The following is a 27,446-nucleotide window of genomic DNA, read 5'->3' as shown; positions in this document are numbered from 1 at the left end:
CTGCTAGAAGCAGAAGAAAAGTAATCCTAGATGAAAGGTCTGAGATTTTAGGAGTGAAAATCAAAGAAAGTGGCAAAATATGGGTAAATAGAAATGATTTTTGGCTATATAAGGTAGTTACAAAAATGTCTATGTGTGTTAAATAAAAAGTTTAGAGTTAAAACATTAGACAACAATCAGCTGAGTGTGGATAAATTGAGTTAAAGTTTTCTAAGATCTATTTGATAGCCAGCAGGAGGATAAATATATTGATTAATTTTATATGTTGAAATGTTATATATGCACATTGTGATTTTTAGGATAACTGCTAAAGAATAGAAACAAAGTATTTAACTCCCAACATTTGGAAGAAAAAATGTAATGATTTTAAAATACTCAACCCAAAAGAAGGTAAGAAAGGGGGAAAAAAAATCTACAACAGATACTGCATATAGAGAACACAAATTTATAGACCTACCCCCCTCTGTATATAACATAACTACATTAAATGCAAAGGATCAAATATTTCAGTTAAAAGACACAGATTATCAGACTGGATAAAAATTCCAGTTACTGACTTTTTGAAAATAGAAAGGATTAAAAAGACTAAAAGAAAAAGGATAGAAAAAATTATGCAATAGGAAAAATAAAAGAAAGTGTAACTACATTAATTTCTGGCAAAATAAATTTTAAGGCTTAAGCATTCAATTATAATGTAGTCCACTTAAAAGACAAAGATTGTCTGTCTAGATAACAAATAGTGAAATCCAGTAAGAGAAAAACCTAAACTCAAACATAAAGAAAGATTAAAAGTGAAAAGATTTAAAAAGACATACCATTCAATATTAATCTAAAGAAAGCTAGTGTCACTAAGTTAGTATCTGACAATAAAGGGTCATAGGCTGGGTTCTCCTAAAGCAGACACTGAGATGGAGTTTGGGGAGCAAGATGTAGATGAGGAAAAACACCTGTAAAGGGAAGCAGGCTGAAGCAGGATTAAGCAGAGGGAGAGGCTGAACTGCAATGCGGACCTGACAAAGCCTTGACCAACTTGGCTAGAACTAGGTAAGAGGATGTGATTGGGAAGGGAGGGCTTCCTGGAGTTCCAAGGCTGTATTCCATTCCTGCAGCTGGATGGGGGCGGGGATTGAGTAACAAGCTTTTGTTTAATTTTTATTCTTTAATTCCTTTTTGTGTTTGAGATGGAGTTTTGTTCTTGTCCGGGCTGGAGTGCAATGGCGCGATCTCAGCTCACCGCAACCTCTGCCTCCCGGGTTCAAGTGATGCTCTTGCCTCAGCCTCCTAAGTAGTTGGGATTACAGGCATGCCCTACCATGCCCGGCTAATTCTGTATTTTTAGTAGAGATGGGGTTTCTCCATGTTGGTAAAGCTGGCCTCCAACGCCCGACCTCAGGTGATCCTCCCGCCTCAGTCTCCCAACGTGCTGGGATTACAGGCGTGAGCCACCATGCTCGGCTTATTCTTTAATTCCTAAACATTTTACAAATAGTGTTTTGTATCTATTGAATATATTATTGAAATAGTATTTAAAAGATTACATTTAACGTAGCATTATAGATTTGAATTCCTGATCAGGTCTTATCTTTAACTTGGGAACAGAACCCCTCTGAGACTCAGTTTCCTCCTATGTAAGGAATTCAATCTCTGCTAAGCACTCCAGTGTCTTCCCCTTACCCTTTGAAGTCTAGACTCCTTATCATGGCCCACAGACTCACGAGCCTGGCATCTGCCTCCGTCTGAACATAGCCTGCACACCTTCTCATTGCCCATCCAGCTCTGGTCTCCCTGGCCTCCTTCCTGCTGACCCTGGGGTCTGCTGAGCTCCTGCCAGCCAAGGGCTTCATACCAGCTGCCTGTTCCCTTTGCTTTGCCTGGAAGGCTTCATGGCCCTTCACCTTGTGGGCCTCTATCCAAAAGACACCTGGCCAGAGAGACCTTCTGCTACCCACTCCATCCAAAGAGTCATCCCATCTTCCCCCATCTCCAATTTATCTGCCTGCCTATCTTTATTTTCTTCATGGCACCTTTTATTATTTCAACTCACATTACTTGTTTGCTTATTTCTTATCCGTCACGGTCACCAGTACAGGCAGTGTCTTCCGTAGCACCACGGCCCTAGACCTGGCAGGTAGGAGGCATGGACAGACATTGTAAAGTGGAGGGGCACCAGCTCTGCCTCCTCATGTTCTCCTTCCACCCTCACCCTACCAGTTTGTCCCAAGGAGGGGCTCTGCAGTGGTTTGTAGATACACAGATAATGCAAAATAAAAACCAGTGAATAGGGACAAGCAGATGGAACCCAGGGATGGTATAGATGCATTGACCACGAAGCCCTTCACTGAGCAGCTGCAAGTGAGCCATTAAGGGGATGTAGAGTCCCACAGTGGTCAGGTCAGAGTGCTGCAGCTGCAGCAGAGAGGTTAGGAGCTGGATCTGAACCCAGAGCACCTGGGTCTGACACTGGCGCCTCCACTTCCTCACATGTGACCTTCATTTTCCTCATCTATTGAGATCCCCGTCGGTCTCCTCGGTAAAGCAGGGATGATAATTGTCCCAAATCCATAGAGCTGTTGAGAGGCTTAAATGGGATGAGGCTTGTTAAGGCTTGGGACACAGAAAGTCCTCATTAAGTGTCAGCTGTAAGTATTTAGTCTGCACATTACCTTAGGAGGAGCACATGCTACTATATTTCATTTTACGGATGAGAAAACAGGCCAGGGGAAACAAAGTAATTTGCCCAGTTTCATGCTCCTGCAGACAGTAGCTTGTAAGAAATACCTTGCATTTTAAAATAGATTATTTGGAAATCCTTGTAATTTTGATCTCTGCATATCCTATGTAAACATTTATTTGGTTAAAATGTTTTAATAAAGATTTTTTTTTTTATTTCTAAGGGGAGGTGGGAATGAAATGAATTGCTGCCGCACATTAAGAGAACTTGAAATCCAAGTGGGAGAAAAGGTAATAGAGATTTTAAAGAAATGATTTCCCCCCACCCCACCCATCGTCAGCAGTAATTGTTAGTGGAGGTAGATGATAGAAAATGAGCCACACCTTGTCATCCGAGTTCTCATGTCAACGTTGTTCGACTAAATAGATCTTCTGATAACAAGCCAGTGTGAAAGCTTGTATTCCGACTACTTTGACTGTCTTGGATGGCATCTCTTTTGATGAGTGACACCAGCAGAAGTCCTGGAATATTAATTACTTTTGTATTAACTTTAGATCATTATTAGTAGGGCTGCCTTTTCTGTCTTTGTCTAAGACTGAGCAGGTTTTTTCTTTAGAAAGGGAAAACGACTGCTTTGCAGCAGTCAATGCCAATCAAGAGCCGCATAGTAAAAATAACCAGTCAAACTCAAAGTGATATATACTTAAGTATTGAGTAATTTAGCCATGAAAGCTACTATGTGTTTAGAAAAAGAGCATATAGCATCATTCCTATTTGCTGATTGTGGTTAGATCTCACAGCACACAGCTAAGGCGGGGAGGAGATGATAATGTCATTCAAGGGTTGGAATCAGACTCCTTTTTAAAATGCATTTGGGCCTGTCAGTTACATGAGCAGTTTGAGAATCATGGTTTAATTTATTTGATTCAATATGTTGGTTTGAAATGTGACAAATTTTCTTTCTTTTTTGAACTCTTCTGAGACTCATATATTTCATACTCAAAAATAGCCAGAGATCCACAAAATGTTTGTCTCAATTTTCCCTAGCTGATACCATTAACACCAGAAAATTCATCTCAATATGATAATTTCTTAGCATTATGTGTTTCTAAAAACCTGTTTCACTATAGTTGATATTAGTCGGAACCCAGGTATAATTGTCTGCTGCTTTTGCTGTGACCCATTTGTTATTCTGCAAGAAGTTTGTCGTGCAATTGATATTACTTAGGGGTATATGTCTTTTTTCTCTTTAAACTGTGTTCATCATGATATGCTTCTGGAAAAGTCCATTGTTTATGACAATTATCACAGCAGCAGAAACATTGTTAAGGACCAATAATGCAACATGACCTTGAGTGTGGAGATGCAGACAAAGGCCAGGATTGTAAATGGCCCAAAATAAGGCTGTGGTGAGCAAATCTCAAATGGAACTCCATTGCTGTCCATCCTTTCAGTTAATTTTTTTATCCCATCCTCCTCCCCATGGAACCCCCTGCTAAGAGTTGAAACCCAGGCGGTTTTCATTCAATTGCCTATGAGAACAAACAGGTGAAGGGAAAAGGTAATGCTTAGTACCAGAGCACTGGAGGGTTTTTTCTGCCGTGTGTTCCAGCCAGCACAGACTGTAGCCCAAATTCTACCTATGACCCCAACCCTGGGCAGGCAGGGGAGGTTGGAGGAGACTGACCCAGGGACCTGGGCAGACCTGGGTTTCCATCCTGGGGCTCTGCCATTTACCAACCACGTGGTCTCAGGCAAGCCCTCATCGTTGGGTTTTTTCACATGTCAGTGGGGATAACAGCCACCACCTTGACGTGCTGCTGTGTGGCTTAAAAATATCCAGAATAAAGCACCTGGAACACTTAATAAATGCCAGCTGTTACTATTATGCTTATCCCTACAGCTTCCTTTGAAGTACAGATAGGAACACAAATGAATCTCATTCCTTTCCAGCCCCTCCACCTCCAAATAAAGAGAACAAATCAGTACACCCCTCAACTGTGTGCTGGGTGCAGTAGCATGCTTCTAATGAAGACTCTGACCCTTCTAACGGTAACACACTAATGTTGGAGACTGAGAAGAAGACTTAGGAATGATCTAAGTAAGCCTCTCTTCATACACATGTCATTGCTGGGTGATGGTTACAGTTTGGGAATGAAAGAATGCTAATTATTTTATTTTAAATATGAGCCCACGTGGCTTACTGGAGCCAAGAATGCATGCAGATGTCTCTGAATTTTTGGAGCCAGACTCTGCTCATGCATGTGTGGACTGGCCTTCCTACACCAGCAAATAATTAGCAGTGGGAACCCCAAACCAGCTGAACCCCAGCACTCCTATTTCCTAATTGTTTTCTTCTGCAATGAGCTTGGTCTGATGGCTGGTTTGTCAGCCTCTCTCTTCTTCACGGGGCGTCAGACCCTCCAATCGACGCTCATGTTCATGCTCATTATCCAGTCGAACCCTTGGGCTCTCTGAGCCTCATTGTCTCTATAAGTCAAGGGAGAAGGCCAGATTGGATGACCTCTAGGTCTCGTCTCTCCATCTTTGGTGACTGTGTCCCATGGCTTCATGGGAAGAGGTGCTCTCTGTTTTGGGGAGGAGGCTCTGTAAGCCCAGGGTGGTTCTCAGCATGTCCTCTTCGGGATCCACCTGGTCCTGGCTCTGGTTTAATCTGCACTCAGGTTCCACTCAACAGCCCTGCTAAGTCCTGGTGCATTTCTCACTTGCTATCACTCTCCTGGCCCTTGCTTTTCATTTTGGCCGCAACCATGACCCTCTGCTTTCATGTGGCTCCTCTGTGCCTTTGCCTGAGCATCTCCTGGACTGGCTGTTGAGTTCGCTGGTCTTCAGCTTCTTTGTCTCCGTAGTGTCCTAGGAGCCAGAGGGATTTATGGAGAATCAGGTACACTTGGGCTGAAACCCTGCCTCTGCTGCTGGGGGCGGTGGGGTGCCGTGAATGGTTTCTCATTTGTTCTGAGTTTCCTCATCTCTAAAGTGGAGACAACTCTAAAGTACCTTTCAGGGTACTGACAAGAATGAATGTAAGCAAAGCCCCTGCATACAGTAGATAGTCAGTAAACGTGAGTCCCTTCCCCTACTGATGAGTGAAGCTGGTTCTTCTTGCTGAACAGCACTAAAACCCTTGCTGTGGCCGTGTTTATCTGCCACCAGCTGGCAACCCCTTGGACACAGAGATGTTTGTTTTTTTCCCCTTATGAGAAACCGAAGACTCCAACTTAACTGTCTTAGAAAATAAGGAGCTTCTTATCTCACCCAAGAAGTCAGGAGGGCGTGGAGGCTAGGGTTGACTAACCCACCTACCTCTCTTTCTGGTCACCAGGAGGTTGCCAGCACTCCAGGCAGATACTTTGATGTCAAATTGTTTTCAGTGGGCCCTTTTTTCCCAATATGACTCTAAAAACGAGAAAGTCCCTCCCTGTGTCCCACAGCCTGGAGTTATGCCCCACACCTAAAGCAATCATGGGCAAGGGAATTGGTTCCCGCCAGCAGCCAGGACCAACCTCAGTCACCACCTGGTGTGGCCACTGGGTTCCCTGCTATGAAGCACGTGGCCACCCAAGAAGGGCGGATGTCTGAACAAAATGGAAAATAGAGGGTTTTGTTAGAAAGGAGAAGTGGGCAGCCGGGCATGGTGGCTCACGCCTGTAATCCCAGCACTTTGGGAGGCCAAGCAGGCGGATCACCTGAGGTCAGGAGTTCAAGACCAACCTGGTCAACATGGTGAAACCTTGTCTCTACTAAAAGTACAAAAATTAACTGGGCATGATGGCGCACACCAGTAGTTCCAGCTACTCGGGAGGCTGAGACAGGAGAATCACTTGGATCCAGGAGGCAGAGGTTGCAGTAAGCCGAGATCGTGCCACTGTACTCCAGCCTGGGCAACTGAGGGAGATTCTGTCTCAAAAAAAAAAAAAAATTGGAGAAGTGGATAGAGGTGAATGGATTTGGGAAGGCAACCAATCCATCTGCTTCAGCTACCTACATAAGGGACCCCTGTTGGCTGATGGGGCCTTAATCTTTTGGACATTAATGTAATTTTTCAGATTTTGCCAACTCTAGTAATAATAGCTAGCACTGAGCACGTACTAGGAGCTGTTCTAAGTGCTTTATCATATTAAGGCATTTAATTCCCAGGTGAACCCCATGAGGCAGGTGCTGTTGTTATCCTATATTGATATGGAAGGAAGCTGAGAACAGAGGTTAAGCAGGCATATGTTGATGCTTACTTTGCATTCAGCAAATGTGACAACTTGTTACACCTGTAGTTAGACCCAGTCCATCACAGAGAGAAGTCTTTCTGTTCATCATCACCGCACAAGTCAATGGAGCTTTGTGTTCCAACCACAGAGTTGCCTTTCTGTCCACGGAGCATCTACCTCAAGTGGTCATTTGGGAGTTTTCTTCCCTTTTCTCTCTGGTGTCCTGCCTTTCACACTCCCTCCACCTCGTCAGTCTTTCATGCACCCTGTCTGCCTGTGGGGTCCCAGCTCCATCCTGGAGTGGTGGCAGTGCCCGAGACCTCAGACAGCTTCCTCACATTCTTCAGGCGAGGACTGCCAGGAGAGAAAGAACTTGAACAAAGATGCAGTGTGTTGCCAGGCTAACGAAATGTCAGGTTTTTTACTCCATCTTTCATTTGTCAACTCCTGACAAGAGGTGAAGATAGGAGTGGCTAAGACAGGAAGAAAATCCCATCTTACCACCTAAGGTGAGGTGAGGGCTCATTGTAAGCCCTGTTGAGGGAAGTACTGAGAAACAGGAAGCTACTCTGACCTGTATAGGAATACGGTGTACGTTCAGAAGGTCGTGACTCTCCCCCTCACAAAAAAAATATGTTCTTCACTGAAGACTAAAATTAAAGAATGTATATTCAGTTAAAGAAATATATAAAGAAAAAGAAAGCGTCCTAAGCCCCAGGCTGTTTGCTCTTGTACCATGTCACTACCCAAGTCAGGGAGTTCTCAGAAGAAAAAAATGCTTGAAGGTTCGGGCACCATGATGCCAGAACGTCTGGTCTACCCAGTCGGCTGTGACAAGCGTGTCTGTTGGACACCGAGTGATCTGACACAGGTTTTTATGGGATTACCCTGGTGCCTTGGAGGTGTGTGGAGATAGTCATTTCAGAAGCAATTAGTAAATAATTATAATTGCTGAGCTGCTGGCTTGCTCTATAATATCCTCATGAAGAAGAGACAAAAGTGGTGGGTAGATTCATTCTCTTAAAGAGGTGAATTTTCTTTAAAAAGACATTTAAAAATTTAATATTCAAGGATAAAGAATCAGTTGTTAGAATCACCACCATTTCATAAACACACCTTAATTTTATAACACTACATCAGCATGAATGAATAGACTGGAATGCAGTCTGTTTGCCTAACAAAAAGCCTGTGTCAAGCTCAAAATGAGGCCATTTACTAAAACAAGCAAGCTCTTGGTTAATTCCTAATATTCCCCTAATCCTACTTTCATCAGCTCTACTTTGCTGCACTTGGTATTAATTGCCTATTGTAGCAGGTATTTGAACACATCTCCTCTTTCATCTGAAGAAAATATTAGCATATCGTAGAGCTGTTGGGACAGATTGTATCTGAGGCACTTTTTCCTCCCCGCAGAAAAGCCTATCAATCATAACTGAATATAGTGATTAATAATGTCACAGCTTTTATTCTTGTGTCTACGTGCATCTAAATGAAGAGTAGCGCTTATATTTTGATCTAGAGAATCTCACACCACAAAATAATCTGTTGGCATTTTATTAAAAAATTATATTGAGAATACTTCTACCCCAGGACCTATTTTTGGTTGCTGTATCATTAATTTACTAAAGCCTTCATGAAGGAACTACAGCAAAGATTCTGCAATATCAGAATTTGCAATTATTTCAGACTAAGTTTTTTTTTTGTCTTCCTGTGTGTGACAAATTAATAGTGCAAACACAAGATTGTAGGGGTAAATGTTTAAAGCAGCATGGCGTGGGGGTACAGTCTGGAGCTCTGGCCTTAGCAAGCCCAAGCGTGCATTTGAACACGGACACAGACTCTCTGAGTGATCATGAGCAAGCTAGTCTTGCCTCTTTCGAGACTTTCCCCACGTGTGAACTGGGTGAACAATTTTGCAAGGTTTTCTCAATGTTGTTGGGATTCTATGTGAGAATAAATATAAAATGAACTCACCATAGTGCTGGGCACATAGAAGTTACTGAACAAAATTAGGAGTTTGTATTTAGAGGACACAAAGCATACGAGTTCTTACATGGGATGTTAAAGGATGGCATGCAATCATCTAGGGCAGCAGTCCCCATCCCCCAGGCTGCAGACCTGTACTGGTTGGTGGCCTGTCGGGAACTAGAGTGCACAGCAGGAGGTGAGCGGTGGGCAAATGAGCATCACCGCCTGAGCTCCGTCTCCTGTCAGATCAGCAGCGGCATTAGATTCTCATAGGAGCACGAACCCTATTGTGAACTGCGCATGCGAGGATCTGCGTTGCACGCTCCTTATGAGAATCATCTAACTAGTGTCTGGTGATCTGAGGTGGAACAGTTTCATCCCGAAACCATACCCCCTCACCCCTGGTCCATGGAAAAATTGTCTTCCACAAAACTGGTCCCCGGTACCAAGAAGGTTAGGGACCGCTGCTCTAGGATTGAAAGCTACTAGGGGGAGAATAAGAGGGCTATATGCTGAGGGTGCCCACATTTATATCTCCTTCTGAGGCCCCAGACTCACCAGTGTCCACAGACAAAAATGTAACTCGTGACTGTCCTCCTGCCCCACCCCAAGAATCCTTCCTCCCAGGTCAGTAAATGGTTCTACCACTCATCATTCATTCAAGCAGAAACCAAGGACCAGTCTTGATTACCTCTCCCTTACCAGTGCCCCTCCCATATCCAGGCCATCAGCAAGTTATGTCTACTGTATCCTGAACTAGATCCCAAACCCGGACACTTCTGATCCATCCCTACTGCCATCATTATACCTAAGCCACCATCGTTGCTGGCCTGTGCTTTGTCAGTGACTCCTTAGCTGGGTTTCCCGTTGCCTCTCTTGCCTCTTACAATCTGCATTCCACACGACAGCCAGAGTTATCCGTTCAAAACATAAGCCAGAGCCCATCAGGCTTCTCTGGTGACATACCCATGTCTTTTGCTTGTGCATCGAGTAAACTTCAGTTAAATGCCCCAGCTTTCAGGGCTCTGCACGAGAGAGCTCTCCAGTGAGATGTCTTTTGACTACCCTATCTAAAACTGTACATTTTCTGTAACATGTAGAACATTCTGAAATGTTGTTTGTTTACTTGTTTATGACTGGGATCCGTGTTCTGTGGGAGCAGGCACCTTTTCTGTCCTGTCCACTGCGGTAACTTTAGTGCCTTGAACAGTTCCTGGAGCCTGATATACACTCAGTAAATAATTATTGTATGAATAAAGAAAGTTTTGTAGAAAAGTTCATATTCCTTGGAATAGCCAGGAACAATTGGATGAGAAAGGTGATATTGGAGCTTGAGTTTGGACCATAGATAGACTTGCAATGCACGTTGAGGATGGGGTAGGGGAAGAGATGTGGGGTAGTTTTCAGAATTGCAACCTGGCATAAGAAAAGGACATGAGGAGAGGGAAGCTGGGATGTGGCCAGAGCACCGCAAGTAGACAAGCCCTGCGGCTATTCTGTAGAGTTATGTTTCTCAAGGCAAGTTGGGACAGATCAGTTTTGAAAGGTAGACTGGAGGAAAAGATGCATTTGAAGGCCAGGTTTTAACGCTTAGGCATGGGTCAGGAGGAGTATGACTGAAGGTTTCTGATAAGGGGGTTATGATGTATTTAGGAGAGTGCTGTCAGCAGCGTCATGGGTACATTTGCTGGGAAAGCAACTGGAGTCAGGGGTACCTGTTGCCAGGCTTGGAAATCATGGGTCACCCTCTTACCATCATCATCTGCATTTGTTGAGCACCTACTGGTGTTGTGGGGACACCATGTGGTTATTGGGGATACAAAGAAGACTAAGGCCTGGTTCTTGTCCTCCAGAAACGTAAAATCACCTTGGGAACACAAGCATAAGCAACACGTTATGATGGTTTACAAATGTGTTTATTGGGTGGTATATCACCTAGATCAAGAGGAATTAGGGAATAAAGTGATACAAGTTGCTCATACTGACAGCTGAGAGATGTGGACAGTAAACTCTCTAAGACTTTGTAAGAGAAAGTCACCCCTATTGGCTACTGGGGAGGCACCCAGGGAGGGTGATTGGTTTGAACCAGGCCTTAGAGGAAGGGTAAGACTTCAGATGGTGTGTACATACCAGGGGCTCATTAAGTCTAGGAATTCATGAATGAACAGAAGAAGGCAGGCAGGAGGGCACAGGGTGGGTTTTCTCCCACCAACTGGATCAATTTGCCAGGAGGAAAGATGTCTACGGGGGTGAACGAGGAGGACGTAGGCACTCCCAGCTGAGTGTGCACTGAGTGAACTAACAGTCTTCCTCCCCAAACCTGCAACATATTCTACATTGTTGATCTCATCCACTCAGGTCACCAAGGCAGAAACTGGGCGCCACTTTGACTTTCTTTTCTCTCACTCTCTACATACAGTTAACCACTAGGTCCTGCAGATTTGGTCCCCTAGAGCCGGCCCCAGCTTCTCCAGTGCTGTTCCCCTAGTCCTTGAGGATTCACAATGTACGTTAGCATAGTGAAGGCTCAGAGGAGGCTGCCGTATAGAAATCTATTGAATGTTGCTGCAGCCAGCCTTTCCGTGCATGTATTTGTTTAGCTCTAGATCCAGAAGAACTTGTGTTTGGAGGAACGCCGTTTTGGGAAATGCTGGGGGAGATGACAGACAAGGTCTTTTTCTACTCTAAAATGTGATTCTGGTCTATTTCTTAGGTGAGGTGGTCTGTGACTGGCTAGGCTCTTGGCAAAGTGTTATAGCCACGTGGCAGTACCCAGCATTGGCCCAGCCTGGGAAGCTTTTCACATAACCTGAACAGTCTTCTTCAGTTTGTCTTTCTCAAAGCAGCATCCTCTCCCATGAGGTCCAGACAAGCAGTAGGATGCTGGGTCAGCATGGTGGCTTCTGATCTTCCAGGCTTGCCCCTGCTGGTGTGCAGCTCTGTCGTATGAGTGAGCTGAGGCCAGGGCTCTTAGGGGCCCCAAGATTCTTGGCCTGTGGCATCTGAGGTGGAGTACCCATCCTATGAGTGTGGGCTGGGTAAGAAAGAAAGGAAAGAAAGGAAACATTTCTTATAGATCGGCAGCCCTTTTTAAAATTTTAATTTCTAATTTTTTGTAGAGATGGTGTCTTACTATATTGCCCAGGCTAGCCTTGAACTCCTAGCCTCAAGCAATCTTCTTGCCTCAGCCTCCCACAGTGCTGGGGTTACAGGCATGAGCCACCACACCCAGCCTGGCACCCTTGTAAGTCCCACAGTTTATAGACGGGGCACCTTTTCATAGCTGTATCATAAGCTCAATGGGTAGCTAGAGTTTCTTAAAAGAAGTCTATAAGCTATACATTACAGGTAAGCATTTTAAAAATGAAAAATCGAATGTGGGGGAAGGTTTACGTGGCCTGTGGACTTTATATAAGCACGAGTTTCCCTCTTCATCGTGGCTGCAAGGAGACCCCGAACCAGAGTTTTGCTTCATTGTGTCAACTATGACTTTTAGGTTTCTTTAGCTCATTTTTTCGGGGTCAGCTTTCTTTTCTCCATTTTTGTGGATCTTATTTGGATATCTTTTTCGGTAAGCTTGTTCGATTTTTGGTAAAGGCAGGGTATGCCTATGTTCGGTGGGCAACTGCCAGAGCAATGAGAGCATCAGCCCAGAGGCAGGGAGGCGAGGCTTTTGTGAAAGGTGAGCGATGCCCGGCCCCCGCTTCCCGCTTGTCCCCGGATTGGAAGTTTGTGTTTATGAGGTTCTGAATGTAGTCTAATTTTTTCCTATCTGGTTTGGCGCATCTCTACCAGCTGGTAAATAGGAAATGTTCACGGTAGGAAGCCAATACTCTGCAGAGTGTAAACAGATGGAATCGATATAAAGTGACAAGTTAGACTGTGCTATTGAGAATACAGAGCCAAAACTAAGAACATAACAGTCAAGCTACTTATTTCGTTCCAGTTCATTTAGTCCTGAATAGTGCTTCATATCTGCACAGCTGTGTTGTTCTTTTTTCCCCCTTCCTTTCTTCTGGGTTGATAATGACAATTTCAAAGAAAAACTTTAATTAAAGATTTTATACAAAATAGCCAAAAGTAGAATAATAAGGAAAATGAGCATTGATGTGTTTATTGTAAGAGAAATCCTTTTTCATGGTTTCATTTCAAATCTGTACTTCTTAAATTTAAAATGAATTTAGTGGTGGAGACAGAAAGGTGCCAGACTGACAGCCGTGGGTGCTGAACTCTTTCTGCTTGCTGCTGAGCCAAGATGTGGGGGTGCCCGAAGCCCCCTCCCCTTGGGGCTCAGTCTCAGTCTACAGGCAGGCGGGTGGGATGCGGTTCCTGACCCCCTTCTCTTAGAAGCCAGGCGAGAAAAAGTGGCTCTGGGTGAGGAGCTGCACAGAAAACAGCTACACGGAAGCCAATAAGAATGAAATTGTAGAAGGTTTAAGTTCGTCTGCAGGTTATGCTGTGGCATGAAGAAGCTTGGCCTGCCTCCGGGAAGGGCCACGTTAGTGCCAGGCCTCCAGAGGGATTGTTTTCCAGGTGGAGTGGGAATTCTGGGCTTCAGAGGGGAAACATTCAGCCTTTTCTCATCTTCTTTAAAGCCTGGGTGGTCAGATTTATTTGAGTTCACAGTTTTCCTTCCTGGAGCTCAAAGTGCTATAAAAAGAATTTTAAACAAAGAACTCTGGAGTAATAATAGCATCCATGGTTAGCAGTTTATGACACCATCTGAACTCAGTGGGGTACAAATATGAAGCAGTTTGATTTCTTAGCTCTCAGTTTTCTCCAACAGGAGCTGCTGAATCTCCTGCTCTTGTCCCATAGGAATATCTTCAGCAGATCTGGTGGCTCTCTGGTCACATTTAGGTCTAAACAGGTCCAGTGCAGGCGAGTTCAGTTTAAACCTCAAGTGTGGGGCTGGTTCAGCATGCCCTTCTCAGCTCCTCCCAGCCCGAGGGCCCTGGAGTGGATAGGGCTTGCTCACTGGCTGTACCTACCTCCCTCTTTCTGCTTCCTCTCTCCCCCAGATCATGGGGTCTGTGATGAGGGCTGGGGAAGGAGAGCATGTCTCTCTCTCCCTTACCTGGGTCCTCTCTGGGAAGCTCTCCTATAGGGCCCGTGGGGAGTAATTAGGACAGTGCTTTGGGGGCCTCTGAACTTCATGGTTTCCTGTTGAGGAAGATCAGCCCTGACTTAGCCCACTGTGGACCGCCTCAGCTCCCACTCCTGGTGGTCCAGCTCACTTCCTTTGGCTGCTTGTGTCCCCTCCCCTGATGAGCAGTCCCTTGGGAGCAGGACAGCTCAAGCTTTCTACCTTTCGTGGTGTCCTCTTAACCCATGGAAAATTCACAAGTCCCGTCCATACCAAAACAGGTGTTCAGGCTGCTTTCATCTGCTGCTTCTGCCCTGCTCTGCTGTGTCTGTCTGAGTTTCGGTTCCTCTTCCCAGGTAGGTGCAGAGCAGATCACTGAATCCACTGGGAAATGAGATGCCTGTCTACCCTTTTTGCAGGTTCCTGTCGTGTCTCTACAAGAATTGTCTTGGCTTGCAATCTCCCCACCTATCCACCCACTCATCCATCCACCCATCCATCCTTCATCATCCATCCCCACATCCATCTGTCCATAGCCCTTCCATCCATTCATTCATCATCCATCCATTCATCCATCTACCCATCTATCCATCATCCACCTACCCATCCATCCGTCCATAACTCATTCATTCATTCATTCATTCATCATCCATTCATCCATCCATGCATCCATAACCCATTCATTCATTCATTCATTCATTCATCATTCATCCCTTCATCCATTCATTCATCCATTTATCTATCCATCATCCACCCACCCATCCATTCACCCATCTGTCCCATTCATTCATCATCCATCCATTCATCCACCCACCTACCCATCCGTCCATCCACTCACCCACACATCCATCCATCCACCTAACAGTTATTCGTTGATCCAGGCCCTAGTCTTGGCTCTGGAGTCATGCCTATTCAAGACCTTCCTCCATCTCTAGGCTTCTGTTTTCTTAGTCTAGGCAATGGTGCTGTGGAGGGTGAGGGGTGAAGGAGGGACTGGGGTTGGGGAGAGTAATGCCGGTTCAGCCGCTTAATATTCCCTGACATGGATGTGTGGTTATTGGGATCTCTATTCTTAGCCTTTGATCCCAGTCAGCAATTCTCATTTCACCACCATTTATTGAATGTGTTCCATGTGTGAAGCACCTGCACACGTGAGCTCCTTTCATCTTAAGCACACACCACACACCTATATCCTTATTCATTCTCATTTCACAGGCAAGGAAGCTGAAGTTAGAGGAATCAGGCTGCTTTCCCCAGGTTACCTGAATAACAGGTGCAGAGCTGGGATTTGAAGCCTCATTTCAGAGCCTGTGACTAGTCACTACATCATTCTGCCCTTCAGGTCCCTTGTGGAGAGGAAGGAGGCAAAGAGGTGATTTGATACACTGGGATTGTCCAGTGGGGATCGCTCCAGCCCAGAGCAGTTATGTGCCTTTCAGTGGGCAAACCACCCTGCCTGGGAGAGGGTTCATTTACCCCACTCTCCGGCTTTCATCTTAAAGGTCAGACAGTCTCTGCTTGTAGTAACATTTATAATTCTGCCCTTCATCAGTTCACCTAAATCTTTTTAATTGAATATTTTGTCTTGCTATTACTTTTTACAAAAATTTATTGTTTTTATTTTTAGTGATCACTTCCTTCTTTTACTTCACTCCTATGTGACATGGGGCTTCATTTCCTTGCTTTAAATGTTAGGTAACGGGCTTGGCTTATGCAGCCGCACTTTGGAACTTCAGAGCTTTCTGTCTTGCCTTCCCCAGCCTTGCTCTCCAGGCAGAAGAGCCCAGTGGGTTTGGTCTCATGGTGCTCCCCTAGATCACTTGCTTCAGCCATCATGCTGAGGTCTGAACAACTACCCAGACCTGGCTCTAAGGACACCTAGAGGGTCAGATACTATCCTGCTCCCAGGGTCTGCAGTGCTGCGGTGGTGGCCGGGGTGCAGTGGAGGGGCCGGGGTGCAGTGGGGATGCTGGGAGGGTAGCACCTGCTCAGGCACAGGGCTAGCATACAGCCCTGAGCAGGGCTCAGGGAGTCAGGCTGGAATCAGCGCCAGGCTCGGCGGGGGCTGTGCAGGGTGGGGCTGGGACCAGGTCTCTGGCCAGGAGAGGGGCAAGAGGGTTGGGACCAGACTCTCTGGGACCACGCAGGCCCATTTCCTGGCTCTGAGCCTTTAATTTAAGGCATAGTTAGCTGTTGCTTTGGTTTCCTTTTAAAATCTTCAGTGCTTTTCGTCGTGTTTGTGCACAAAGAACTCCCCTGAAACTTCCTCACTCACTCAGATGTAAGTAAGCGAGGACGGCATGTAGGGTGGCGGAGTGGAATATGGGTCAGCGAACTTTTTCCATAAAGGGCTCAGGAGTAAATATCTTCCCAACTATTCCACTCGGCCCTTGGAGGGGAAAGCAGTCCCTAGACAATATGTAAATGAGTGGGCGTGGCTGTGTGCCAATACAATTTATTTATGGATACTGAAATTTGAAATTCACATAACTTTCGCATGTCATGAAATATTAGCCTTGTTTTGATTTCTTTTTCAACCATTTAAAAATGTTAAAAACCATTCTTAGCTTGCAGGTGTACGGAATCAGGTGGTGGGCAGTAGTTTGCCACACCTGGAATGAAGGGAGTTAGGTCTCCATGGGTAATGACGTCAGGTGATACTGGAGGCAAGATGTTCTTTTCTGAGAAGCATGCTGGTTCGGAGGGAGGCTGCAAGAAGCAGGGACCTTTCCCCTTTTGTTATCGGTGCAGCGTTTTTTCCCTCTCTTGGTGGGTTTGGCTCTCTGAGCACTCCTCCCGCCAGGCGCTGGGGAGTTGAAGGGTGGAATGGAATGACAGGTGAGCAGGGACCAGGTCTCCCCTGCCCCTAGGGGAAGGAGCTAGTTACCAAGTGCAGGCAGAAATAAACCAAGATGGCAGGGTGGAAGTCAGGGTTCTACCCATGGCTGGATGTAGGGATAATTAGGAAAGCCAGAAGAGAAGATACCGAATCCTGCCCCAGAGTGGACAGTAGCAGGACAGGGAAGGGCCGCAGACACGGCGTGCGAATCCACTCTGCATGTATACTTATGGGCATCCGCTGCGTCCGGGCACTATTCTGAGCCCTGAAGATAGGGCAGCAAACAAAACCAACTTCCTGCTTCATGGAATTTACATTTCAATGGAGGAAGAAAGACAATAAACAGCTACAGAAATAAATAGGAAATGGTCCAGGTGTTGATGAATGCTAAGAAGAAAAATGAAGCAAGTGGCCAGCAGAGGATGAAGGTGCGCTTTCAAATAGGCAAGTGAGGAAGGCCTCAGCGGCGGCGTGGGATGGAGACCTGAACGAAGGCAGGGAGGGAGGCATGAGCAAGCTTCGTGTATGTAAGAAAGAAGGAAGAGGCCCCATAACTGAGGCAGAGTGAGAAGGGGCAGATAAAGCAGGGGTCAGACCATCTATAAATAGGAGCTCACAGCGGGTGAGAAGAGCCCCAGTACGCTTGTGAATTCAAAGTCAGTCAGCATGGCTGGAGCCCAGAGCCCAGAGACCGTGGCTGGGAGAGGAGGGGGTGGGGTGTGCACAGTCACTATTGTCGGGAGCCTTAGCTTAGCCATTTTATGCTTCTTCTTACTTTTTTCTTCTCTCCTCCCCTGTGTGGGACAAGTCTTGGACACCACGGCCCTAACTTTGTTGCCTTTGATAAGCCTCACCATCTGCAGCTCAGTTCTTCAGCCCTTGCCAAACTTCAGTCTGACAAATGATAAGAGCCTTGGAGACGTCGCTCTGGTGGGTGTGAGCTCGCTGCCAGGTTGCCGCTTCCCGGTGCTCACGCTGGAGATCCATATGGGTTGCTCTGGGGTTTTAAAAAAGCGCATCGCCTCATGTCCTCCATTTTACCAAAGGAGGTAAATCTGGCTTTGGCAGCAGACAAAGTGCAGAGATTTTTATCTGGCCATGAGAGCAGGCGCTGTCAGTGGCTGGGGCTCCCTCTTTTAGACAGAGCGGTGGAGTGGAGGACAGAGGCACCGGAGCCGGCTTTGCTTCTGCTGGTGCCTTTCCCTCTCGTCTGCACTCAGTATTCCCAGTTTTGGATACTGAGGCCATGTTAGCCAGTGTTCTTTGGTTGTCAGCTGTTCTCTAGTCAGGAGGCTGGTATAGAGTTAAGCATGGGGCTCTGCACATAACAGACATCCGTTCAGTTCGTGTTTGTGCGAAGATCATGTTATTGTAATCATCATGACATTGACACGGAATGTCATCATGACTGCACTCAGGATTGGTCCTGAATGCGTGGGCCAGTCGACTGAGGAGGTATTTGCAGACATAACAAGGCTTCCACAGAGTGTGGCTCTTTTCAGGCAGGTGAGGAGGAGACAGATTCATTCATTCCAACAGATACTCACTGAGTGTCCACACTGTGCCAGATGCTGTCCTAGAGCTGGGGCCATGAACAAACCTTGCTCTCAGAGGGGGAGACGGACCATAAAAACAAAAGGAGGTGATGCCAGTTGAAGAGGAGTTTGGAGAGAAGATAAGAGGATTGGGGGTGAGGAGTCCTAATTTGCATGGTGATTAGGGAGGGCCTTTCTGGGCCAAGACCTGAATGAAGCCAGGGAGTGAGCCAGTATCGGGGGAAGAATGTTCCAGGCAGAAGGAGCAGCAAGCGCCAGCGCCTTGAGGCGGGAGGGGCTGAGCAGTCATGGGGAGCAGCGGAGTCTGGTGTGGCCAGAAAGCAGCAGGTGGGGGTCAGGTGGAGGGAGACATGGCTGGGGGTGGCCAGGAGCCAGTCACGTGTGGCCTGGTGGGTCACAGCGAGTGGAATGGGAGCCCTGGGGGGTTTTGGCCACAGAGGGCATGCTCAGACTCACATTTAAACATAAACTCCTTGGCTGCTTCTTGGAGCCAAGTGTGGAGGCTGGAGGACCAAGCGGGAGGCTTGCACTAGCCCGGAGTGCGGGGAGAAGCGGGGTGGGGGTGGTAAGACATGATTGAATTCTGGAAATGGTCTGGAGGGAGGGGCTGATGGGCTTTCCTGGTAGACTGGATATGGGATGTGAGCAAAAAGGAACCCAGTAGAATGGGTTTACCGTTTGTTGGGATGGGAGACTGTGGGTAGAGCAGCTTGGGTTTGGTAAACCTGAGATGTCTATTAAGAGTCTCAAGGTGGACGTCATATGGGCAGTTGGATATTCTAAGCTGGGCTCTGAGAAGAGTCCGGGGCTCAAGACAGACGTGGGAGTCATCAGTGGGACATTGAGGCCACAGGAGTGAACCACCAAGAAGTTAGTGTGGTCAGAGAAGCAGAGAGGGCTGAGGACTGAGTCCTAAAATGCTCCAGGCTGAGAGATGGGAAGAGGAGGAGGAACTAGCAAGGGAGACTGAGAAGGAGACTCTAAGGAGGCTGGAGGAGAAGGAGAGAGAGCGTTGGCTCTGGAAGCTAAGTAGCAAAAGTGTCTCAAGGAAGAGGGGCCAAGCAGCTGTGTCAAAGGCGGCTGCTGGGACAGCAAGATGAGGACTGAGAAGTGGCCCTTGGGTTTAACAAGGTGGAAGTCTTTGGTCACGCTGACAAGAACAGTGTTTGTGCAGTAGTGTGGACAGAAGTGATTGGAGAGGTTTTAAGAGAGGGGGACACATTGGAGATAATCTTGAGGGAATTTCAGTCCAAGGGAATGGGTGACTGGAGGAAGAGGTGAGGCAAGGAGGGAGGTTCTGTTTCTGAGACAGCTCATCTTCCTGGGGTGACCTAAGAGGGAGTAGGACGGGCAGGAGCACTTCCTCACCTGAGGACAGGGTCAGGGTCATGTGCGTCACGTGGCCCCACCTGGCCATAGGTAGGATCACGGAGGTTCATCCCTTGATCCCTTACAACAGGACAGGAGGCACCTGTCTCATGTGGGGGTGGAGCCAGGCCAGCTGCAAGTGGGTGCGGGGAATGGGAATGCTGTCTTTTAGTTGTTTCTGTTTTCTCTGTTAAATAAGAGGTAAGGTTGTCAGTAAAGCAGGAGGCGGGAGGAAAAATTGGAGGTTAGGAGAGTGGAGAAGGTGGGAATGGCTGTGTGGATGGGGTATGTGCAAGTATGTGTGTGAATGATGGTGTGTATGACAGTATATGCACTTGTGTGTGAGTATATGTGCAAGAGAATGTGGGTGTATGTGTATGTGTGTGATGGTGTGTGTGTGATTATATGTACAAGTGTGTGTGCATGTGAGTATATGCACAGGTGTATGTGAATATATGTGTGAGAGTGATGGTGTGTGTGTGAGTATATGTGCATGTATGTGTGTGTGAGTGATGGTGCGTGTGAGTATATGTGCATATGTATGTGAATGTGTGAGAGGTGTGTGTGAGTATATGCAGGTGTGTGTGTGAGTACATGCGTGTGTGTGTGAATATGTGTATGTGATTGATGGTGTGTGTGCGTATATGCAGGTGTGTGTGAATATATGTGTGTGAGTGATGGTGTCAGTGTGAAAATATGCAGGTATGTGTGCGTACATGCGTGTGTGTGAATATGTGTATGTGATTGATGGTGTGTGTGAGTATATGCAGGTGTGTGAATATATGTGTGTGAGTGATGGTGTCAGTGTGAGTATATGCAGGTGTGTGTATATGTGCATGTGTGTGTGAGTGAATATATGTGTGAGTGATGGTGTGAATGTGTGAGTATATGCACGTGTGTGTGAGTATATGCAGGTGTGTGTGTATATATGTGTGATTGATGGTGTGAGTGTGAGTATATGCAGGTGTGTGTGAATATATGTGTGTGAGTGACAGCGTGAGGGTGAATATGTGCAGGTGTGTGTGTATATGTGCATATGTGTGAGTGAATATATGTGTGTGAGTGATGGTGTGAGTGTGTGAGTATATGCACGTGTGTGTGAGTATATGCAGGTGTGTGTGAATATATGTGTGAGTGATGGTGTGAATGTGTGAGTATATGCACGTGTGTGTGTGTGAGTATATGCAGGTGTGTGTATATGTGTGACTGATGGTGTGAGTGAGTATATGCAGGTATGTGTGAATATATGTGTGTGAGTGACAGTGTGAGGGTATGTGCAGGTGTGTGTGTATATGTGCGTATGTGTGTGAGTGAATATATGTGTGTGAGTGATGATGTGTGTATGTGCACGTGTGTGTGAGTATATGCAGGTGTGTGTGAATATGTGTGAGTGATGGTGTGAGTGTGTGAGTATATGTACGTGTGTGTGAGTATATGCAGGTGTGTGTGAATATATGTGTGTGAGTGATGATGTGAATGTGTGAGTATATGCACGTGTGTGTGTATGAATATATGTGCATGTGATGGTGTGTGTGCATGTGAGCATCTGCGTGTGTGTGTGTGAATATATTTGATCGTGTGAATGTGTGAGTATATGCAGGTGTGTGTGTGTGAATGTATGTGCATGTGTGTGTGAATATATGTGCGAATATATGTGTGTGAGTGATGGTGTGGGTACGCAAGTATATGCAGGTGTGTGTGAGTATATGCATGTGTGTGATATGTATATGTGAGTGATGGTGTGAGTGTATTCGAGTATATGTGCATGTATGTGTGTGTGAGAATATATGTGTGTGAGTAATGGTGTGAATGTGTGTGAGTATATGCACAGGTGTGTGTGTGTATGAATATATGTGTGTGAGTGATGGTGTGTGTGAATATATGTGTGAGTGATGCTGTGTGTGTGAGTATATGCACAGGTGTGTGTACGAATATGTGTGTGAGTGATGGTGTGTGTGCATGTATCTGTGCGTGTGTGTGTGAGAATATATGTGTGTGAGTGATGGTGTATGTGTGAGTACACGGGTGTGTGTGTATAAATATATGTGTGTGTGTGTGAGTGATGGTGTGTGTGCATGTGAATATCTGTGCATGTGCATGTATGTGTGTGAGTGATGGTGTATGTGTGAGTATATGCACAGGTGAGTGTGTGTGTGTATGAATATGTGTGTGTGAGTGATGGTGTGTATGCATGTATCTGTGAATATATGTGTGAGTCGTGTGTGTGTGAATATATGCACAGGTGTGTGTGTGAATATATGTGTGTGAGTGATGGTGTATGTGTGAGTATATGCACAGGTGAGTGTGTGTGTGTATGAATATGTGTGTGTGAGTGATGGTGTGTATGCATGTATCTGTGAATATATGTGTGAGTCGTGTGTGTGTGAATATATGCACAGGTGTGTGTGTGAATATATGTGTGTGAGTGATGGTGTATGTGTGAGTATATGCACAGGTGAGTGTGTGTATGAATATGTGTGTGTGAGTGATGGTGTGTGTGCATGTATCTGTGAATATATGTGTGTGAGTGATGTGTGTGTGAATATATGCACAGGTGTGTGTATGAATATATGTGTGTGTGAGTGTTGGTGTGTGTGCATGTGAGTATCTGTGCACGTGTGTGTGACAGTGATGATGTATGGGGTGGACCATGTCAGTAAAGAGGGATCACCACGCAGCACCCGTCCTGGTGGAGTTAATGGTCTCAAGTTAGGAGAGCCAGGGAGGTGCGCCCATTCTCTTCAGCCACATCAGGCCATTTGGACAGGTTTGGAAGAGGTGGTGAGTTGGGTTTACCCCAGGTTAGGGTCTCACCAAGAGAGTAGGAGGGGGCAGAGGGGAGGAGGGAGTCAAGCATATATGCCAAGTGGTGAAGGTGTTGATGGGAGGGTTAGGAAGGAAGTGAGGCTGAGAGGCGTGGAGGAGTGTGGAGGGAGGCCAGAGCTCAGGGGAGGGCCCAGTGGGTCAAGGCTGTGAGCTTCGGGCGCCCAAGGGAGTGAGCTGGAAAGATGGGGGGTGGGCGGCTGCAGCATGGGGCTGGATTGTGCAGTCAGCAGGCCTTGGAAATAACAAGGTGTGGAGTGTGAGCAGGGAGTAGTCAGTTTCCATATCTAACATTGGGGAAATGGTACCTCCTTCAGAGGGGTTGAAAGGCTTCCATCACACAGCTCTGTGCTTGTTTTCTTTGAGTAGTTTAAGGCCAAGAGCACAACTGGGTGCTCCCTGCGGATCTACAGGGTCTATCCTAACGTTGTGTGCGTCTGTGCGCCCAATAAATATCCTGGGTGCTCCCTGCAGATCCACAGGGCCTATCCTAATGTCGTGTGCGTCTGTGCACCCGATAAATATCATTTGCTGAATTTGGAGAAGTCTCTACAAAACTTTTCTGTGATATCTTTAAAAAATTTAGAGGGGTTGAAATATACAGTCATATTTTCCAGCTCTTAGTAAAAATAGTTTGCATATGGCTGTGAAAAATAAAAATTGTACAAGTCCAGCCATGCCAGAACTGTAGTTTTTAAGTATCAATTAACAAAGAAGATTTTTTCATATGGCCCTAAAAGGGAATGAATTGTGTATGAGACTTATTGCTTTACATCAGAAAGAGATTTTTTTCTAAATTACTAAGACCATTTACAGAGCAAATTGCCTTGAAAACATTCAATAAATGCAAAGTGTTCTTTTTCCATAGACATGTCATTTTTGCAATGCCTGCCACTGTGAGCCTTTGAAAACATTTTATTTTATAAAAAGTATTAAAAAAAACTTTCATATTTTTATGACCATTTGGTTTCTAACACTAGATCTTTTGACTTTTCCTAAATCACTTTTTATACATAGGTTTTCAAAAACATTAAGACTGTTATGAAAGCCTTTAAGCTCATTGATGTTAACAAGACTGGACTGGTTCGACCGCAGGAGCTAAGAAGGGTTCTGGAGACCTTCTGTTTGAAGTTAAGAGACGAGGAATACGAAAAGTAAGCAAATGAAGGCACGGTGAGAGATTGCTCAGTAGAACTTTTAACCAATTTCAGAATGAGACCTGTTGGGTTCATTGGCTCCATCCATCTCCCATCCTCCCCCCACCTCACACACACACACCTTATATCTCAAAGAGGCACTCACTGGACATTCTCTCATGTTCCTAAAGCTCCCCATGCATTCTCAAAAATGAGAGCTAATGGTTCTCATTCCTTAAACACCCTTGGGGGCCGTCCTCTGGCCTGCAGCTTTGAACACATCCAGGTTATTGGAGTAATCCATCACCAATTGTCTCCTTCCCCACTTGGCACTGTGCCTGTCCCTCCTTCCCACATATTTCTAGTTCACTGTTGATTTTTACTCAAAGCCTGGGGTTAGAAGAATGACAGGTTTCAGGATTCACGCATTGTTGCTGTGCTCCCCGTTGGCTCTGCATCCTGATACAATAATGGAGACTTAATTTTCCTTTGAGGACCGTTGTTGCTGAGGTGGAGAGGTGTGTGGCAGGAGGATGACGAATAGCAGAACATTTAGCTGCTTCATGGCGTTTGAACGCCACCACCGCCTGCTCCTGACTCCAAGGGCAGCACACAGAAGCCTGCACGGGCATTTTTTTGAGCCTTCTATAAACTCCACATCATTTAGAAGAAGCCAAATGTTTGGATTCTGTGACTACATGAGTTTTGAGTGAAAGCCACTGGAAGATGGGCCCATGTCTAGCTTAATTTCTACAGTACCCAGCCGAGAGGTCCATTCCTTCTTCGTGCCTTTTCTCAAACACTTTGCTAAATACCCTCCAGATCATTAACAAAAGCACCAAGCCTCATTTCACCTGGAGCCCAAGCTTTTCGCATTGCACTGGTGTTCTAAGTTGCTATGAAAATGGGTCCTGGTAGCTCCTTGTATCTCATCAAGACAATGTGGCTGCTGCTAGAAGCAGAGTGGAAGAATTTGCCCCTGAGGCAAGGAAGTCTAGAGGGCATGTGACATGTCACTGACGCTGCAGGGCCTGAAAAGCAGGCAGACTTGAAAAAATGGCATCTCCTTCTCTTTTGAGTATCTTTTTCTTTTTTTTCTCTTTATAACCCACCTCAGAATATAAAAGACATAATAGATGTTTTAATTTTTACATCTTTTCCGGCTGGGAAAGTGTCCAGAATAAGATCCAAACAAAACAAATTAAATAATTTTGTGCACGCAATTATAGAACAGAGGCAGCACTCTTCTAAAACAGGCAATCAAAAAACAAAACAGTGTTTTATTTGACAATAAACCTTGTGTTTGGCACTGCAGTCTCCAACCTAGTAAATCTATAAAAAATGTTGCTGTCTGTTTCCCCATCTCATAAGTATTGAATAATAAAGAACTCCACAAATTTTTATTTGAGATTTTTTTAAGCCTCAAAAACAATGCTATTTTCATGATAAGGCTTGAGAAACTGAACATAATAGAATTGCTTTCTTTTAGACTCAGAAACACAGAAGATCAAAAGTAGACCATTTCTTCAATTGCTTTAATGCTTTTCTTATTGAAGCTCAAGAATATACTCTTTCCTGGAGAAGCTGCTTCAGTATTAACTTTGTCTTTTTTATTTTTGAGCAAGAAACACAATGCATTTTTGAATCCTCTCTTTTATCTAACAGCTTTCTATTTAATATCAACATTCGGCTCTTGGTGTGGTGGAAATGGCCCAGGCTTTGAAGTCAGGCTGCTGGAGGTGAAGTCTGTGCTCTCTCCTCCCTGGTTCTAGGGCCTCAGGGTAGCTCCTGGGCCTTGTCAAGACTCAGTTTTCTCTTAAAGAAATGGGGACTGTCTGGGTATGGTGGCTCACACTTGTAATCCCAGCACTTTGGGACGCTGAGGCAGGCGATCACGAGGTCAAGAGATTGAGACCGTCCTGGCCAACATGGTGAAACCCCATCTCTGCTAAAAGTACAAAAATTAGCCAGGCATGGTGGTGCACACCTGTAGTCCCAGCTACTTGGGAGGCTGAGGCAGGAGAATTGCTTGAACCCGGGAGGCGGAGGTTGCAGTGAGCTGAGATCGCACCACTGCACTCCAGCCTGGCGACAGCGCGAGACTCCATCTTAAAAAAAAAAAGGGGGACTGAGCAGCCCACCTCTCAGGGCTGGGATGAAGACTCAACGTAATGTACACAACATGCCTGTGACATGCTTGCACATAGTAGGGCTGATTTCATGGTGACCATCTCATCATCATGAAGACTCCGTGAATGCCCTTTACCCTCTGATGACCTGTTCCATTTAGGCAGCAGACTACTGTCCAACCTACATAAAACAAGAGGCCAGAGATACAATTACCACCAAGCCCCATACTTAATCAGGATATCTCAAAACCCATTGAGTTTTGTGTTTCCCATCTCCCTCCAGCCTACTCTTCACGGCCCTGGAGGCCAGCGTGTTTGATATAGGTGAAATCATTTATGAGCAGCCTTGTAAAACCAGCAAACAAATCACTACAGTTCAGCCTGTTGCCTGAGCAGATGAATGAAACCCAGTTCCAGGTGGTGATGCTGGAGAGGTTTATGAGCTGATTGGAGTCATACCCTTCTCCCCTCAATTGGGCCTTCTGGTTTCTCAAACTTACCACCTCATTTTCACAAGACAGAGACCATAGATGAAAGATGAAGCTGTTAGGGAGTTTCACTGTTAACATCTGGCAGCGATCACACCTAGAGATCATTTATCTTATTAAAACAATAGGCAAGAGTCATCAAAGTGGAAAAAAAGTTATGCATTGAAATAACTACATGGCATTACTCTTTGTTAAATTTGGAAAACAGAAAAATAACAAATACTTTAAGTGATAATTACTAAATTTTTAGAAAGCAGTATGAGATTAGATAATTACAGAAATCAACACATATGGAGATAATATAACCAAACATTTAAAAACCGTCAATTTTTAGAAATGTGATAACACAGAAATGATCTAGGAAACCATTTATCAGGTGGAAGACTTGAATAATAGAAAATTTATTTTTAAAATTCAAACATCTTATTCATCTTAACTTTAAAAAAAGGTTATCTCGGCTGGGCACAGCGGCTCATGCCTGTAATTCCAGCACTTTAGGAAGCTGAGGTGAGCAGATCACTTGAGGCCAGGAGTTCGAGACCAGCCTGGCCAACATGGCAAAACCCTGTCTCTACTAAAAATACAAAAATTAGTCAGGTGTGGTGGTGCATGGCTGTAATCCCAGCTACTCGGTAGGCTGAGGCATGAGAATTGCTTGAACTGGGAGGTGGAGGTTGCAGTGAGCTGAGATTGCAGCACCACACTCTAGCCTGGGCAACAGAGAGAGATTCTGCCTTAAAAAAAAAGAAAAAGGGATCTCAGTATGTTTCAGGAGTAGACAGTGGTTCTCTGTTTTAAAAAGTCTTGTATGTTACATATAAAAATCACAAAATGCTTCAAGAGAAACTTTGCCTTCTCCACCCATCCCTTGTTTTGAAACCATATGCCATCTGTGGGCCTCAGTTTCTCTCTAGAGAAAGGATATGCTCAGTCGAGATCATCTCTGCTGGCTCCTCCACTCAGCTCTCCATTTCTCTGCTTATGGAAATTTTGTGCTGGCTGACTCATTTCCCTCCAATTATTAAAGGCAAATGGGACCTGCTTCTGCTGTCGGAGTGGAGAGGCGGCTGCCGTGCAGACTGAACCCCAGCTCCCCTCCCGCCAGAGTCGGGAGAAACTCTTTAGGTGCTGTCTAGGTAGGGGTATTCCTCAACAGGTC

At 45.6% G+C, this 27,446-nt stretch overlaps 1 protein-coding gene across 4 annotated transcripts in view; it reads left to right on the top strand.

Annotated features, from left to right (window-relative positions):
* EFCAB6 (EF-hand calcium binding domain 6) overlaps positions 1 to 27,446 on the top strand; it is a 300,279-nt gene that overhangs the window by 54,590 nt on the left and 218,243 nt on the right. For 2 of the 4 annotated variants that reach the window (XM_054470029.2, XM_063663108.1), the window contains exons 5-6: positions 2,895 to 2,961; positions 23,552 to 23,688. In XM_054470029.2, coding sequence (XP_054326004.2) covers positions 2,895 to 2,961; positions 23,552 to 23,688 — 204 coding nt within the window. The remainder of the gene's footprint in view (positions 1 to 2,894; positions 2,962 to 23,551; positions 23,689 to 27,446) is intronic. The other 2 variants (XM_063663109.1, XM_054470030.2) reach the window with 1 other exon arrangement.

Source organism: Pongo pygmaeus, chromosome 23 (genome assembly GCF_028885625.2).
Source record: "Pongo pygmaeus isolate AG05252 chromosome 23, NHGRI_mPonPyg2-v2.0_pri, whole genome shotgun sequence".
NCBI lineage: Eukaryota > Metazoa > Chordata > Mammalia > Primates > Hominidae > Pongo > Pongo pygmaeus.
Note: the sequence above shows the minus strand (reverse complement) of the source record. Positions and strands in the feature narration are given on the sequence as shown.